Below are 18321 nucleotides of genomic sequence, written 5' to 3' on the forward strand. Positions count from 1 at the left end.
TCATCGGTGCACAGTGGACTGGAGAACACCGGCAGTTACCCGAGCAGGAATCTACCAAAGCCAAAAACAAGACAACATCAGCACAAATCCTTCCAGTTAACGCAAGAGTGGCTCTCGACGTATTTTCAAATCATTTGGTGTGAAAAGTGAGAATGTGAATTAATAATCCAGTGAGCTACGTGGTGTTTTGCACCCACCTTCAGCTACACGAAGTCCCCTGTATTTTCCTCCTTTATTAGAAATTAACATGGAAAAGTTACCTTTCCAACCAGGAGATGTTTTGAAGATAAGTAAACAGAACACAAGCATGCACAGAAGAAAGACCCAACCAGATGAAATCTCTACCAGTGTGCAGAAATAGACTAAATGAATAATAAATCTTGGAAAAAAATCCCAAAAGGTTAAAAAAAAAAGCATATATATATATATATTCTCAATAGCTTTTCATTTGTTGTTGAGCATTGTGTTAACTCACTGCACGGATTACTTTAACTTGAGCTATTTCAGTAACAGTGCAATATTATTTCAATAACACTTGTGCTGTGAAAGTGAAAAAGCAACCACACATCACTGCAATTTAAGCAGCAAGACATATCTAAATAGCTGAACCATTAATCAGCATTATTTTAAGTTGTAAGCAGCTGCAGATTGTAACACACACGGTGAAGGCCAAACAATGCAGACACAGCCCTAAGCAGAACAGAATCTGGACTCCCTCCACACAGGTCTTTTCAACACAAAGCTGAATGTTTGCTTTTTTTATTTGGGAACAAATTTTTATTTTTCAAACAAGCTCTGATAACTGGAATTCAGAGTGTTAAGCTGCAATTTACAGTCGGATCTTTTCACGTTAAAACAGCTTAAGAAGCAGCCTGTGCACAGTCAGCCAAGCACACAAAGCAGGAGGAAAAAACAGAAGAGAACAGCAGGATTCTTCGGCAACTAGAGACAGAGATTAGTGCAAGCTTTGGCCTTAGAGAGGAAGTGAGGCAGCAGATGGAGTTAGACAACAGAATTTACTAAGGAACAGAAAAATCTCACGGCTTTTTTTTTTTTTTTAAACAAGAAGCAAAGCAAAGAAGAAGGTCCTGAAATACTTAGGAAAGCTTTCTGCTATCAAAGTTCAGATTCTAACTGAAACTTGTTATTTCTGCGATGAAATCTGTTATTGCCAAAAGCAGAATGGACTACAAAGCTGGAAGTTGCACACAGCGAGGCAGAAACTTCTACTGTGCTGAACAGTGGAAAGGAGTTCTAAGTACCCAAATCCAAGTCTGCCTGCCCCTGAGATGCTCACGTTTCAAATGATTCTCATTAGTATCTGAACATTTTTAAAAACGACAGCTCTTAAGGAATGGAGAAGAACGTAAAACATTGAGACTTCTGTAGCAGAACATTCCATTAATGACAAGACAATCTTTGAGTAATATAGTTAACTGACTCTTCACACAGGTGTTTTGCTTTTACAGTTCTGAAGCTGATCTGTTTTTGAGTAGATGGCACACTGCTGCAAAACGTTCCTGGAAAGACCCATGATTCTAAACCATCTCCATTTTAGAGCTGGTTACTTTAGTGCTGATGCTTGAGTGATTTTATGGACTCTTCAAGCCACTATTTTTGTCAATTCCGCTCAAAAACCCAAATGGAACAGCAGCAGTCATTCAACTTTTGGAAGGACATTTATTTTTACCTTTAGAGAAAAACATGGCTGCATCAAGCATCTGAGCGGAAGGCACAGCTCAGCTATGAGATGCGAGAAGAAGCAAAGACTGATGTTTCCAAATGCTTTTCCCCACCCCAGCCAAAGCTTTGGTGTCTAAGGAGAAGGACTCACCCTGTGCTGCCTTCCAACGAAAGGAGACGAGCAGCTACTTGCCATGGTGTTCGAAAGGAATGCTATTCTGAGGTAGGGGAAAAGACAGCAATTTGTAACGGTTCCAATGCCCCCATTATAAAGATGTCTACAAATATCCAACCTAAATTGGCAGTTGCAAACGTATCTTTTGAAGAGCTCTGATTTCAGATTTCTATCAGACATTTCTACCATATTAAGAGATAGGTACAAGGAACAAATCGTTAGTCTTCAGAGAAAGCAGGTATGATCAGAAGAAAACACAGAGTACGATGCCTACTAAGATACGTGTATGGAGAAAGATTTGCTCATCAGGAGATGGAAATTGCAAAGGCACTGGGAGTATGCTGCCTCTGCCCAGTGAAGTGGCACAGCACTTCAGTTTCTTGATGCCAGTGTTGGCTCTGGTTTTCTAAAAACCTCTGTTTTCAAGGAGACCTGTTCAAATATTTCTTTGTGCAGCACTCCAATCTCTTCTTCCAGATAAGGAGAGATATCTCTGTTACCAACAGGAATTATAACAGCCTTGACTGTCAGGTGCTGAACGTGCCAAACTCAGGAGAAAAAACCAAAGTAATATTGAGGAACTTACTGTGCACTGTGAGCAGTCCAACTGAAGCAGGCTTTCACAGGACCAAACCTCTCGTGAATGGAAATGAAGGTTACTCACCTGCACCTACACTCCTGAGATGATCACTGCATACTCACACTTTTGTGACGCAGTCTGTGCAGTCTGGACTGACAGAACTGATTCAAAGCAGTGTTCATAGGAATCCTCATGCCTTTCTTCACTAAGTTTTTCTTTTATGTTTCACAACTGCCTACACATAGGAGACTTAGTGACTCATTCATAGAGACTTAGAGACTCATTCACACCGTTTAATAGTACAAGAACCTTCAAGCAGCTGGTGCGACCCTCTGCCTGCTCCTATCACAACACTGCACTGAGATGAGTAATTTAGGTTTGCTTTGGCTCTGAACATGCCACCTGGAAAGGAATCCACTTCTTTCTCACAAACACAAAGGGAACAGATGATCCTCTGATGATCAGCCTTTCAGCGGCTGTCTCAGTGGCTGTCTTTGCTTAGATCTCTGCATCACTCCTCCCCAAATGTATTTTAACTCCGGGCAAAAGGAGCTTCATGTATATTTTCTGCATAAACTTCAGTTAGAACAATAACTGTTGTTGCCAAAATTCTGCTTCAACTAAATCAAGGTGATCTCTCATCTTTCAGACAAACTAAAAAGACCAAGATGAAACCTCACCATACATCATGTTCTCCCAAGCACAATTTTCACAGCTCTTCTGTTACTTTTAGTTTCTCAGCAGTTCAAGATACTGAAAACTGATCTGGACAACATTCCAGCACCCATCTCATCCATGAGATGAAAAACCTTCCCTATTCCTTTTAAGTACTGCATCATATACATGTTCAAGGATGAAATTACACCCTTCCATTATGACATCACACTGACCTTCGCAACACAGCACTGCAGCCTCCTCCATCACTACCTATCACAGATGTAGTTTCCATGTATGAGACAATGGGCTCCACTTCCTAATTATGACCAGATTTTGGAGTCCTGCCTTACACCTTTTATTTCATTAGGCTTTATGTGACTGCCCAGCTCTCACCACCATTTATCATCATCAAACCACCTTGAAAACCTGCAGTTTTCAAGAAAGAAGAAAACCTTCACTCTCTACCACCAGTAAAAGTACAAATAGCACGTGCAGCAGAACTTCCCATTTCACAGCTAACACTAAGTTTCACAACCCCTTTTTGGAGACGTGCTCGTTGGTATTCGAATAAACTCCTCTCAGTGCTACAAAGCACTAATAGCTTTAATAGGGATGACAAAGGTACAGTGCCTTGGAGGTGGAAATATGGCTATGGTGCATTTTGCTATTCTTACCAGCCACTGGTTTTCCATGAGTGTCAAATTTCTCTATCAGATCTATTTTTTTTGCAATGGAAGTTTGGTTTGCACCATCTACATTCCTAACCTTTGTTTTCAGTTTCAGCCCAAACTGATTTAAAACTATTTGAGGAAAAAAAAAACCAAAAAGAGTAGGATAGATTAAAAACATGAAGTCATCTTTACCACCACCACCTCACTCAGTGACACCTGCGTGTTTCCATCACCCAGAGTTCAACAGCAGCAGCCCTTTCTCTGGGAGCGGAGATTATAGACGCAGTGTTGCCTCCAAAGCACCCAAATAAGGTAACAAAAGGAATCAATCCCCTTATAAGTAACAGAACACTTAGATTTTAACCCAAGGCATCTGTAAATCTTGACAACGAAGTTTAAAAGTTGCTTTCTACCTGGAGTGTGGTCTAAGAACTTCCTGAGAAAGGAACACTGGTGGCTTATTTTCTCAAGGTTCCCAAAGGAAACTAATATATCTGAAAGCAGACATGGATAAGCAGTTGCTGTTCTTTACTGTTTTCATGAGAAGACATTGCATACTTTTTTTTTTTTAATCAAATATTCTTTTCACCTACTCAAAATTGTCCTTAACAGCTTTGCCATGCAAGCTGGATACTTGCTATAGCTGTAAAGTAAAATTGAAGTCTACCTCTCTTGCCTTCTCAATCTAACAGGCCCATGGGAAGTTGTTCCAGTTATATTCTGGTTGCACACTGTTATTCAGCCACCACTAATGGTCAGCAGCTGCTCACTGCCTTGGTAAGAACTAAGGGAAAATGACAGGTGATGAATGATTAATATAACAAACCCAGAGAAGAACCAGACTGGCTGCTATTGTAAGGAAGTCAAATTCCATACTTGGAGTGATTCCATGCTTGAAGCAGAGTGCTCAAGGGTGGGTACAGAGATATGCAATCTCACCACAAATTATATAGCTGGCAATTTAAGGATCACTCAAAAAAAACCCATCCATATTCCTACACAATCTCAAGAGCATGCTTATTTTACAAATTAGACAATCAAAACTCATCTGCAAGCCCATCTGTGTGTTACAAGGTTTGAAACACACAGAAAAAATGCAATGTGTGTGCTGAGCTTCAAGTCAGTACTACAGGAAAAAAACCCTCTAAGATACATTCAGATTAATCAAGTTTAATTGCCTGCCACAGCCAAGTAACATAATTACACTTATGTGTTACACCCTTGCCTGACTGGCAACAAAGTACCTGAAATTTGCTTAGATCGCCAGGGACATTCATACTTCAACAGGAAACCACCCTTACAGTTGAGCCAAATATCCAGGATCATGAGCTCACAGAACAGCCAAGGTCAGAAGGGACCTCTAGAGATCATCCCACCCAATTACACAGCCCAAAGCACAGTCAGCTGGAGCAGGCAGCTCAGGACATGGAGCAACGGGGCTTTGAATATTCCTGAAGACACTCCACAACCTCTTAGGTGAACCTGTTCCAGTGCTTGATCACTGCCATAGCGAAGGTCTTTTTTTTTTTTTAATGTGTAAGTGACATTTCATTTTACTCTGTCCCCACTGCCTCTCACCTGTTCACTAGAGAACACCAAGGAGAGTCAGGCTGTGCCTTCTCCACATGGACTTATGAGGTTTTGATGCATATCTGATGTTTACCTACCCTGAGCCTTTCCTTCTGTAGACTACTTGAATCCAGTGCTCTCAGCCTCTGCTCCTATTTCAGATGACTCCTTACTCATCTTTTTGGCCCTGCCCTGACCTTGCTCCTCCACAATGCTCCTCTCCTGTACTGAGGAGCTCAGAACTGCAATGGTGCTTCCAGACCTCCAGATCTGTATTTTGCCATGCTCTATAGCATAGATAACCAGCACCTAAGTATGCACTGTTCTGCCCTCTTAGTTTGGTACTTCTTTTAAAAACACCTCTGCCTTGAAATACTACTTTTGGTGGCAGGAATTGTACTTCAGTGAGTAACTTATACTGGCAAGACCTGCCACCAAAGACAACACTAAAGCCTTACCTGTGAACTATTTTCATCCAGCCATTTCTGCTCCTGCATCGTTTACTCCTTGTGCAAGTTAGTGCAACTACATTGTTTAACTCTTCATTCAGTTGAAAATTACCCCAAAAACCCCACTGCACTTTTGTTACAGCACAATTGGTTTTCCAATCCAATTCAGCCTCTACCTGCTTGAATGAGGAATCACATTACTGCACATATAATTCAAGCAACCAAGTCATCCAGATGAGATGATCTCCAGAGGTCCCTTCCAGCCCTTCTGTGATTCTGTAGTTTTAACATCATCTGCATTACCACCCAAGGATCTGAAACTTATAGAAATCCAAAGTAGCACTACTCCAATCCAAATTACTGACATCTTGAAGTTCAAGCCAGGCCCACTGCTAAGGGATACATGGCACCATCTGTACTTGGAGCCCTTTGATGTGGATATGCCTAAAAGCACTGAAATGGTTTTACAGTTTCCAATTTCTCATTTGGTTTTTGGCCTGTTTCTATCCCCATTATACAGCTGAGGGAAGGAAGTTTCCTTCTTTCCTAAAAGCATTTTGAAATCGATTAAAAAAGAAAAACTTCTTCCATACGAGTATTCGTCATCTCTGCATTCTTTTTGCAACCTCATTCCATCTCACAGGCTTTTATTTTATTCTCAGAAAGAGAATGAAGCCAGCTACACATTTATATTTTACTAGATTCCATAATCCTTCCACTGTCTGAACTTTTTCCATTTATGCTGCAGGCCACAATGTCAAATCCATGCACAAAAACCAACACCTTGCCCCTTCAGTCTTCACACACACCTCATCTTTATCTAAAAGAAAGCTCTCTAGAGCGCTAAGGATTTATGTATAAGAACATGTATTATCCAAAATACTTAATTCTGCCAATTAAATTATGAAATCTGCCAATTAAAAAAGTGAAAAGGAACTGAATTTATTTGTATTAACAGCTCTGACAATAAGGAATAGCATCAGTTCACAGCAAAGATCATGTAGTTAGATCTCCAGCACAGTGCTGAGGAATTAACTGAAAATCTGTAGGGAACTGCACCAGTCCTCCTAACATTCAGCTCCGTTGCAGTGCACCAGTGCTGTGCAGGTGAGGCTGAAGATAAGTGATACAAAGCCAGGCTACTCACTACTTAGTCTATGTAAATACCTTAAAAAAAAAAATTCAGGAACAGAATGAGACACCTAAAATACATTTAAAATATTTGCCAGTCTTAAAACTAAGATCTCAAAATCAATGAGGATCATTTCAGTGCAGACTACAGCTATGAATCACTGCATCGCTCATGCTCCTGCCATCTGCTTCAACTGAGCCTACTGCGACCTCTCTATCACTCATGGATGTGGCTTCTTATCTGCTCAGAACTGAAGTACTGCACTACAGCATTTCTTGATTTCTACTCTTTTCTGTTTTTTAACCTATCATTCATTGTCTACTCTGCACCAATAACCTCTGCTCTATTCAACTGGAAACACGACTCTCACCAACTGGAGGACCTGTAATTTAGGGTAAATTTTCTTCTAGGTTTTTGCACAATGCATACACCAATGACTCCTTTTGTACTTTGAGGATTTTATGCTTTTTGCACAGGACTATAAAAACAATAAGAAATTACAGCAGTCTACACCAACATCGCAAACATTCAGACCAAATTTCAAGTATTTATTCAACTCAACACGGTCTGAAAAATCAGTACGAGATCACAAGAATTACTTGGTATGTTCACCTGGCAAATTAACTGCATCAAATCACACCCATTTTTTCCATGACACAAGAATTATTTGTTACCTGTGAAGTGGACATGCGAGAGGTGTCCTGTCGGCCCGTTAAATCAGACGATGACACATTGACAGGGGCACCACGGTGCAACCTCATACTCACTTTTCTTTCTCGTTCCATACCAGACACTGGTCGAGGAGATGTGTTGGCTGCAAGAAAAAGTGCGTTCGAATTTTCAGAATGAGGAATGCAGTAAGAATGCAGCTGATGGAAAAATTACGCTGTTTGCACATGTAAATTCTACAACATCAAACCAGAGAAATCAAGGCTTTCATCTTACATTCACAGATAACTCTAAGTAGCAATTGGCAACGAGTGTGTGTGATTTCCACAGATTGAAGGTAAAGTTAAAAAGGAAAAACAAAAAAACAATCAGGCCAACAAAAAAGTCCAAATGCTGACTCACTCAAACAAACACCACTCCCATACCCTTATTTTATTTTCAAATTCCAACGACCAGGAACAAACTGCAAATTAGAGCAGTCTGAGAGGTGCATCTGCCCATGTATTTGCTTACTTACCAGCATGTGAAGTTGGGGTAAGAGGAGTAGAAGGAGCTACATCTTGTGTTCCCCTCAGCCTGCCAGAAGCAGTGGAGGGCAATCCACGCACAGCTGGGTTCCGTGTGTGCCTCAGCCTCTCCTCTCGTTCTCTCCTTTCACGTTCAGCATCTTCAGCCCCTCTGCTTGCACCCTATGGGTCAGGACTAGTGAACAACTTAAGGGATTACTGAGCTTACAGCTATGCATTTGGATAAACATTGACAATAAAGAACTGAAGTTTGAAGAACTTGACATTTGATTGGGTATCAACACCTCGGTAAGATTTCTTGAGAACAATCAGATTCAATTCATAGAATTGCTGGGAGAGTCTTTAAATGGCTAATGCACACACATGCTGCTATGGCAGTTGGACACTTCCTAAACTGCTGCATGTGACCTGTGCTAAAGATCAAGATAGGAGAAAATAAGAACTGAGCTACCAACGTGGCAACTGCCTGAAAGGAAGGACCTTAAGAAGCCTCCTACCCTGACAATCCTGTAACTACAACTTTGGCATTAAATCCCAATCTAAAGCCTCCTGTATGTCCTGCTTCTCCCTACTTCCCCCTCCCCTTGTTTTTAAGACAATAAACCTTCTGGGACAAAACACACTTTAGGTATCGGTTAAGAACCCAAAATTGACAGTGTGATAAAAAAGCAGCATTACAAGAAATGGTTTTAGAAAGCCATGCCAACTACTCACAAATTTTAGCATGTTCCAGTCAAACACATAGTCATAGGAGAAGCCTTGTCGGTGGAAGAGGTTTCTGAATAACTGCCTTAGGTAAGAGTAGTCAGGTTTGTCATCAAAACGGAGAGAACGGCAGAAGTTCAGGTATGTGGCAAATTCAGCTGCAATAAAACAAAGCCTGTTTTTCTCTTTCAGCTCCACATTTGCTTTTTATGATTCAGAATCATTAAAAACAACACCACAATCTCCCAAACATAAGAATGGACATGTACTGAAAGTAACACTATTTCCCCTCTGCCAAGTATGGTCTGAAAAGAAAATTATCTGTCTATCACAGATTAGGCACAGACTCCATTTATCAACAGTAGGGAGGACTGCGTGAGGAGGAAGAAGTTTAAAACTACATTTCAGGAAAGAAACCATTTACTTGCCTTTCTTTGCTCTGAATGCATTAAACTTAATGTACTGCAGGGCACAGAATTAGCATCTCTTTGCTAAAATACCAGCTGTGCAGCAAAAGCAGAACATTGTTGTGAATTCAGTGCTCCAGAGATACATCAGTGCCAATCTACCAGCTCTTGACTTCAAGGCTTTCCAGCTAAAATGACGTATTCACATTAAGTAAGGAATTCTAGCAAACAGCACAAGAAAAGTTGGCTATCTTCTGACTGTTAACCCCAGAGAAAAGAAATAGTTAATGAGTAAAAGAACATGAACAGGACTTCTGAAACACTCCAAAGAAAATAAGCTTTCATACAACCCTAATCATAGCTACAGTTCCATCATCATTCTTAGCTGGCAAAGGACAGGGCAAGGAAAGAGCAGAGAGGGACCAGGTAAACAATATTCTCTGAGGGTAACTAATATTTTAACAAGGTTTAAAACATAGTTATTATTCTCCATGGATCAGAAATTCTTATTACTATGGTGTAAACACCAAATTCAGAAACAGCTTTGAGGGACAACGCCAGGATTTGGAGGGATTCTTACAGCCCTCACAGATACTGGCCATGGTCAGACTGGATGAACTTGGAATGACAATTCCAGAACAACACAACTGCAGTAGGAGCAACTGACTGTACAGTCTAGTTTATCCAAGAAAGAACATCCACACATGAAGAGATGGGCAGCTTCTCAAAAAGTTATTTGGCTGTCAGAGTCATCCAGCCAGTATCCATGCACACACACCACAGCACAGATCACACACACCATGCTATCTTTCAAACTCAAGAGCAGCACAGTGATTGCTTACTAACAGTTAAGACAGAGGCTAAGTAGAAGCAGTCTATGAACACAAAGATTCTTGTCTTGAAAGCACGGTGTCGTTACCATGAGTATGCCCAACTGTGGGGAAAAAAGTCAAGACGACTGTAAATATGCTTCAAACATTCTGACGGAGGAGCTGGACAGCGTAAGTAAAAAAGAGATACCACTAAAATATGAATATGTGGGCCTAGTGCCACAAAAGAGCAACTTACAAGGATATCCTTTACACAAAACCTCAATGGGTGTAGACATTTTCTTTTCACTGATACGTTCGTATTTCTGTCTCTTTGTTGCTGCTTTCAGTCCCTGCCAGGGGAGGGAGCCCAGGTTAAAATACATCAGTACATAGCCCAAGGACTCCAAGTCATCTCTGCGAGATTGCTCTACAACAGCATAAAAAAGTGGACTCATTAGGTTTCATTATCTAGTGGAAATAAAACAGAAGACTGAGCAATAACGTGTCAAAAACCCTTAAAAAACAACAGTAGATGAAACATCACGTTAAACTCACCCAGCACTAGTAAAATAAACTATCACCCTTGCAATTACTGAAGAAACGTGTTAATTCCTTAGAATTACAAACTGAACCCCACCCCAAGAGGCACAAACCCCAGCAAACTGTGTCACAAGTGCCAGAAACAGGGACTGTCCTCTATGCCCCCCCAAAAGCAACATCAACTTGCACTGAAAAAGGTCCTATTCATCGCTCTTCCCAGCTCACCAATTCCAAGATGAGTGTTGATGGATGCATAACGGGCAGTTCCTGTTAGGTTTTTGTTCTCACGGTATGGGATGTGCTGGTGAGTTCTGGCATCCCGATACTTCTTTGCTAATCCAAAGTCTATGATGTAGACAAGATTGCCTTTCTTCCCCAGCCCCATTAGGAAGTTGTCCGGCTTCACGTCTCGGTGAATGAAATTCTTAGAGTGAATATATTCAATTCGACTGATCTACACACAGAGGACAAAAAATAGTTGAGATATCAGTTGTACCCTTGTCTCTCAGAAAAACACTAGCAACGTTATCACTATTATCACATCATCTTAGTGGTAAACCAGATAAAGATGATTTTATTGCAAAAGGGCATTGAAGAGAATAATTTAGCAGACAATAAATATGCCTTCCCTCCAGCTCTTCCTCTGTGTCTATTTTACATTTGTTTCTAAAAACTTCCTTCACATTTGAGCCATAACAGCAGGCTTGCAAACTGCTCACATCCAGTTTTAAAACCAAATCAAAACTCTGTACCTACTTTTGATACAACATTTTATATTTAACAAAACTCATTTTGAGTCCCCCCCCCACGATACATCCTGTCCACCTCTAAATAAATATAAACAAAACATTAAATAAAACACAGCTGCCCGTGGCCACTCAAGACATTTTAACCTTAACATGCTGCGCAGTCACAAACAACAATGCAGTTCCCTACCATTTGGTCAGCAAGTAACAACACTGTCTTGAGACTAAACTTCCTTGAACAAAAGTTGAAGAGGTCTTCAAGACTCGGTCCCAGCAGCTCCATCACCATGACGTTGTAATCCCCCTCAGCACCACACCACTTAATCGTGGGGATACCCACTGGAAAAAAAAGGAAAGTTTATTAAGCATAATAATTTCACTTATGAAGTTGGTAAACACAGATCTTCAGAGCTCTTTAGATGAACTCCAAGAGTCATTACTGTCAATGTGACCCTTAAGGTTTTGGAGGCATTTTGAAATTAAGTGTTTGATCCCTTCACAGCTGGACCAAAACAGAACTGGAGCTCAGAAGATCTGAAAACAGCTGCCTCCTTGCCCACTTCCCTTCCAGCCTTTGTGTTTTGCTTGCAGCTTGCAAGCAGCCAGTGGTTTTGCTGGATTTCAGCCTCAAGAGCTTTGCATGTATAAACGTTCATGGAGTCTCGAAAACAGCAATAAGGAGAAAATCAGAACCCTGAAAATAAAGACACTGACAAACCACTGAGTTTCACTGCTAGAAAAGGCTTTAGAAATCAAATTATTAGTTTCAAAGCCTACAAAATCAGTGCAAAATACCTCTCTTTTAGGTTACAATTTGGAATGCATTTTCACCCTCGCTTCATGTTCTTGCCTTCCCTCCAGTTCAGTGACATTTGTTGGTTGCTGAATCCCTACCAAGATAGCATTGTTCATGAGAAACATTACATACTGCTATACATCTAGATGGAAAATTAAAGTCAGCTTCGCTTTATGGAGAAACTTGGGAAAATTATTCCAGAAAGAACTGAGAAAATGCTCAGATGTCTTGAATTAAACCTGTAGATAGCCTCAGTCAGGATTTCAAATATCTTTTCTTTGATTAATTATATGCACTTTAGAAGTGAAGAGGTATAGAAACACTTCCAGAATCACAGAATGGCTTGGGTTGAAAGGGACCTTAAAGACAACCCAGCTTATAGTCACCTGTAATTAACTCATTAAGAATTTTCACTCTTACTTACTGCAGATTATTTCTTCCTAAATTCCTTTTACAGAAAAATCCTTGTCTGGACCATTACTAAACTTCTGCCACCTACCCCTGCACTGTTCATTCTGAGAAGAAGCCAACATGGCCTCTGCAAACCCATACAGGAAATATTTTACCCCCCATTACATGCAGGCTGTAATGAGATTTTACACTGCAGAACTGTCAAACATGACCGATTTCTCCTGTGGGCGAGGATAAATGCCACACAGATACTTCTCCCCTGTTCTCTACTACAAATGCCATTATATCTTAGAACACCTACTGCAAGGAAGTATCTCAGATGAAGGAATGCTAGCACATGAAACAAAAAATTATCCTGAATTTACTACGTTTAGAATTGTGCTCCTACATCAGAGCAAACAGGTTAAACCCTACCTCACATAGGAACTGAGGCAGTGTTCTTCACTTATTCTTCCACCTTTCCCACTACTGAAAGAGCTCTGAGCCATTAAATATTACAGGTGGCAGATACATCAAATACAACATAAAAAAAACAACTGCTGAAGAATGAAAGTTTGCTTGCCTCCACCCTGCATCATTTTGTAGATTTTACTCTCAATGTGGAGCTGAGGATGTTTGGTTTTCACACATTCCAGCTTAATTGCAACCTCCTCTCCGGCAGCAATATCAGTTCCTAGAACAAGAAAAATGTAAAATATTGGTCAAAGTATTTTTAGGGTGAGTTTCCTTCGTCAAGACTGAAACAAAACAAACAAGTTAATTTTCAATGGCAAAGATTCAGAGATTAAGTCATTGCAGATTAGCAGCTTAAAAGAAAAGCATTAGAAATTGTAGCTCAGGAAACCAAGACCTGCTATCCTACACAAAGCAACAAACAGGGCTGTGCCTTGAGAGGAGTCCCTCCACTTCCAGCTTGCAGTGCTCACCATGATTTTTAAGCGTGGTGAGTATCCCCACCAACCCACGGAGTTTTTGTTGCAGTTAACAAGGAACCTAAAGTGGTTTACTTCATCACTTCTGAAGATGAAACATCTACAGGGAAAAACCTCCCAATCTTAAACTGGTAATGAGTCCAGAAAAGCCAGCACAGCACAGCAGCGCTACTTAAGAACTGTAAGAAATAGGGTTTAGTATTTTTGTGTGACACTTCTCAGCTATACAGCCAACTCCCTCCTTGCAGAACATGGCTCTCTGCTCCATTACCTCATAGTTTAGGATCACATGAGGTGCCATCATCTGTTATTTGTTCTTATCTCTGTTTCCAAAAGCTTCCTTGGAGGTCTGCTTTTTGTTAGCAAAGGAATACGTGATCACACTGTGCACTCTTCATGGCATCCAGGATTTCACAGACTTCTGCAGTATTTCACTCTTTTATAACTCATCAGTGCTCAAAACCCCCCCTCATTCTTCATGCAAATCATTTTTACTGTTCTATTTATTCCTTGTTTCACTCATTTTCATCATTTCCAGCTCAATAGTGCCCATTCTGAGGGTCACACACCATGACTAAGAGACAAACACACAATTACCATTTTTCCTGCTTATCTACATTTTCCCCACATGCTTTTCTCTGTTACCAAGTACCAGGCCACATTCACAGAGCTATCACTGCAAAAATCACCTTCTTGGGATTAAAGAGCAACTTCAGAGCTCTATCATCTCAAGGCATACAGGCAGTTTAACACCTCGTACCACAGATTTCAGTGACGTGCACTGAATTTCCTGTTGTTTCACTGCACGTCATTTGAAACTGACATCTTCCCAGTCTCGCAGTTTGCAATTAGCATTATGAATACAAACATATTCATGCTGTTATTCAGCTCTGTTACCTCAGAATTCCATCCGTCCTCAGATTCATTCACACCAAGTAACATTGGCTGTAACACACTGCCATAGAACTCAAACTCTGTTAACCAAACCTTTTGCTCTACCCTCCACTTCTACCTTTAAAGCAGTGTTTAACTCGTATACAGATTCAGCTTTCTGCCACAGCACCTTCATTTCTTGTTCACCACCAGCAAGGTTAATTAGGGTAACACAGGCAGATCCATTACCTAAGGATCAAGGCAAGTTGATTTCATAGTGAAACTACTTCACGTGCTCTCGAGCACTCGCAGGGTACAAACAACGCCTCTAACACTCTCAATGAGTAACCAAGGCTCCCAATGAAACCTCTCCCTCATTTTCTTCATATTTCCCACAAGTCTTTGAGGAAACAAGGAATATGAAGGAGTCTGAATCTACAGGAACCCCCATGGGTTTCTACCTGCTGAAGTCCAAACATCACAACCCTTGGAAGGAATGCTCCTCGGGATGCCTCAAACAAGGCACCCAACAGAACCCAAACTCACAGCCTTGGCATTAAAACCAACCATATGAGCTGCTCCTGACAGCTCTTCTCTGCCATTCAATCACACTGATGCCAGAGGGTTCTCCAAGGCACACAGACAGCTGCAGACATCTGAGTCTGACCAGGGCAAGGCCTGCAGAAAGGAAAATCAAGACTTGCTGCATTCCCTACCAAATCCTGCTCACCGCTGCTCACCAAACCATGGTCTCAACACAGGAGATCATTTCTTGGGACATCTGCTCTTCCCAAGAGGCCTGCGTCACCTGTGATGGATAAAGTCCTTAGCCAAGACTTCACTTCTATAAACACCCTCTCTGTGAATATTTTTCTATTAAAAATAACATAATTTAAATATGAGTCTCACAGGGAGTGAAAATACAAATCATTCTCCCCAGCAATGCAACTCAAAACGTTCGGTTCCTTCCTCACACAAACCATGGCACAAATTTCTAAGATAATTCTGCAGTGACAAAAGGATTCGTTTCCTTTAAGAAACACGTTAGAATAATCAGCAGTAACGACTGATAATTAAAAAGCAGCATAATGAGAAGAGGCACAGTATGGAGGTAAAAATAATGAGTCATGAAAATATTTCACTTTAAATGGGAAAATTCCAAGTTGAAATTGCAAAATGCTCTGCCAAAAGGAAAGGCTTAGAGGTTATTTCATTAGTTTACAATGCGAAGACCACCTCTAAGAAAAGAGATGCAGTGAAAAAGTCATGAAAGCACAGTGACTGTAATGCCTTCATGACTCCTATCTGTTTGACCTTGTGCGTGGAGCCAAACACAGATGCTTACCCTGATTCTCTTCCTGAACACCGCTCATCTTTTCTACTCTATAAGATAGCTGGCAATCCATGCTATTCTTTCCTCTGCACAGGAACTTCAGAAGACAGAGGTACACTGAGTTCTTCACTTTTATTTTCTTAAGATTGACTATGGTGCTTCATTCACCACAGCATCTCAGAGCTCTGTGCTACGGACCCTGCTCTGCTAAGTGAGCCCAGAAGAGCTGTAACATTTCCCTCCCAAGCACAAAACAGATGGAAGCTCACAAATGCACTGAGAGCTATCAGAAATAATTGTACTTTAATTAATTGATCCTAAGCTCTGAAAGAATGCAAGAAGTAAATTGTGCATGGCTATGTGCGCTGCCTGAACGACCAAGCAGAGCCCTTTTGTTGTTAAACACATTTCATTATCACCAAAAGCACAGATTTTGAAAGCCTCTGTTTTGCCACAAACGGCTGGCAAAGCAAACCATCCTCTTCAGAAGACCACAATATTTAAGTTCTCAACACAGCATTTTCCCTTGCAAACAGATAACTGTGCCATTAGCTGGATCTTCAAGGCAAATCCTTCTCTGCTAGCGGATGGCTCAGGAGTCACACTTGTAATAAGATGCAATTATCAATCCACACTGATTACTTAAGAAGAACAAAATTTGAGGCATGCATAGTGCTCACAGTGAGAACTAATTGTAGATCTGCACTGAGAATGTAGGGATAAGAAGGACAACACCAGAGCATTAGGAATTCTTGCACAAAAAGTTGCAGGAATAAAGAGAGAATTAGTGACACCTGAAAGCCTTTCCTACTGCGGGCTGCATACATTAAGATAAAAGTGACAGATGAAATCATTTCCCAGCCAGCTTCCATACATGGCAGAGTAACAACCCAGTCCTTTAGCTTCAACCCAGCAGTTAATCTGGATTACAAAGTATCATTTATCCTACTTGCACTTTAAAACTGTACTCATCACCATTTAATTTTCAGCAGTCAAATCTTTGGTAGGAACACCTCAAATCACAGCAACATGTTTCAGACTTTAACTGCTGCCATAAAGCAGCAATGGTCGCTAATGAAGATTTGGCATAAGTGTCACCACCTCCTTTCTCACAGCACTCTTCATTCTTTTACACAAGCATTATGGAGAGCACGAATCACATCCTCTGCCTCTACACAACCACATGGCTGGAAACATGGAATCTTCATCAGGAAGATGGTCTGTATTATGGATAAGCAGCGTTTCATTACCCATAATCAAGAAGCTTCAGCTAATAAATTATTTCAGAAGACAAACTGTGCACTGCAACACAAAAAGGTATCGCTGCCTTGAAGTAAAATACATTGATGTTCTGTGTACACCACTAAATATACCATACATGAGCTAGGGATGTTTTCACTCTCTAGACATGTGAATTTAACCTACTTTAACGCCTGCAAGTTCCTCCCCCCCAGTTATTTGTTCTACTTTCCCGGGTTACCTCAAGTTTCAAACATAAAATGCTCATTCCTATACGGCAGCATAAATATCTGCATCTGTAGAGAATATTTACGTACATTTAATCTATTGCTTAGAGTTTGGGAGTTTGTAGAACACTGTGTCTATCTTCAGCACACCCATTTTCAGAACTTGGTGTGCCCATTGCCTGCTGGCACAGCTGGAACCATCAGCAGTGAGCCATTACGACAGAGAGCTCCATAAACCAGCAGGTAAAGGCAGCCCTATCCCACAGACTTCACAATCACACAGAAATTGCAGCAGCAAAATTAGCTACACACCTTAAGACACAAGGGCAGCGTTCAAGCAAGAGGACAGCTTAACAGTACTGATTTTTTTTTTTTTTTTTAAAGGATTTGATGCATTTTTAACTTGTCATCACTTAGTTGGGTGATATTTCTTTTTAGGCCTTGTAGGAGAAAGCAGCATCCCTGTGACAGCGATTTTTCCCAGTGCACTGCAGTGATATTTAATGCTGATGCTCGTGTTTCTTTCCCCAAACCTTTTCCCCTTTTACAGACGAGACAAATTACAGACGCCCAAGGTCACCAAACAACAACGTTAAGAGACAGCCAAATAATCCAGGAGTCCTGACGTCCACGCTGTCTAAATTAGGACATGATGCGAAGAAAACATCGCGCTGTGCTGGCAGCGAGGCACGACGCACCAGTGGCCCTTTCCCGGCGGGCAGCGCTACCTGAGCTCCGTCAGGGTGAGGCGAGGCCCCGCGGGTCGCTCTCTGAGGGCCGGGAACGGGCACGAGAGCGGCGCCCAGCCCGGCCCCAGCGCTCTCCACGGACCCCCCCCCAGGTACGTCCCCAGCGAGCCCCGCTTCTTACCCAGGTAAATGTCGCCGAAGGAGCCGCTCCCGATCTTGCGGCCCAGCCGGTACCTGTTCCCAACCCTCAGTTCCATGGCGCCGGTTCGTTTCGGCCGCGACCCGGTTCTGTCGCCCTGCCCACCCTGCAGGCCCGCGCTCTTCTGTCTCACAGCCCCGCCGTTCCCGGTGCCATCGCGGCCTCAGTCCCACCGCTCGGTGCTGGCGAGGCGGGCAACACCACCCTCGTAACACCTGAGAAGGATGGACGCGGATTCCCCACAACGCCGACCCCTCAGCAACTCCGGCCCCGAGCGGCCATACTGCGTGACCTCACTTC

At 41.7% G+C, this 18321-nt stretch overlaps 2 protein-coding genes across 3 annotated transcripts in view; one reads left to right on the forward strand and one right to left on the reverse strand.

Moving 5' to 3' along the window:
- Positions 1–18079, reverse strand: CSNK1D (casein kinase 1 delta; the record flags this gene model as incomplete). Of its 2 annotated transcripts, none has more annotated exons than XM_079544128.1 (9): positions 1–51; positions 7591–7730; positions 8103–8274; positions 8827–8975; positions 10293–10463; positions 10802–11030; positions 11513–11661; positions 13092–13202; positions 18004–18079. In XM_079544128.1, 9 exons carry the CDS (start codon positions 18077–18079, stop codon positions 1–3), a joined length of 1248 nt encoding a protein of 415 aa, XP_079400254.1. The 2 variants fall into 2 exon arrangements, with proteins under 2 accessions (XP_079400254.1, XP_079400255.1); XM_079544129.1 differs by lacking the exon at positions 1–51 and adding an exon at positions 1869–1901.
- MYO15B (myosin XVB) overlaps positions 18078–18321 on the forward strand; it is a gene marked incomplete at both ends in the record, with an annotated part of 25685 nt that continues 25441 nt past the window's right edge. Inside the window, one exon of the mRNA XM_079544278.1 lies at positions 18078–18229. Coding sequence (XP_079400404.1) covers positions 18078–18229 — 152 coding nt within the window. The remainder of the gene's footprint in view (positions 18230–18321) is intronic.

The sequence above is a fragment of the Tetrao urogallus genome (assembly GCF_951394365.1).
Source record: "Tetrao urogallus genome assembly, chromosome: 18".
Lineage (NCBI taxonomy): Eukaryota > Metazoa > Chordata > Aves > Galliformes > Phasianidae > Tetrao > Tetrao urogallus.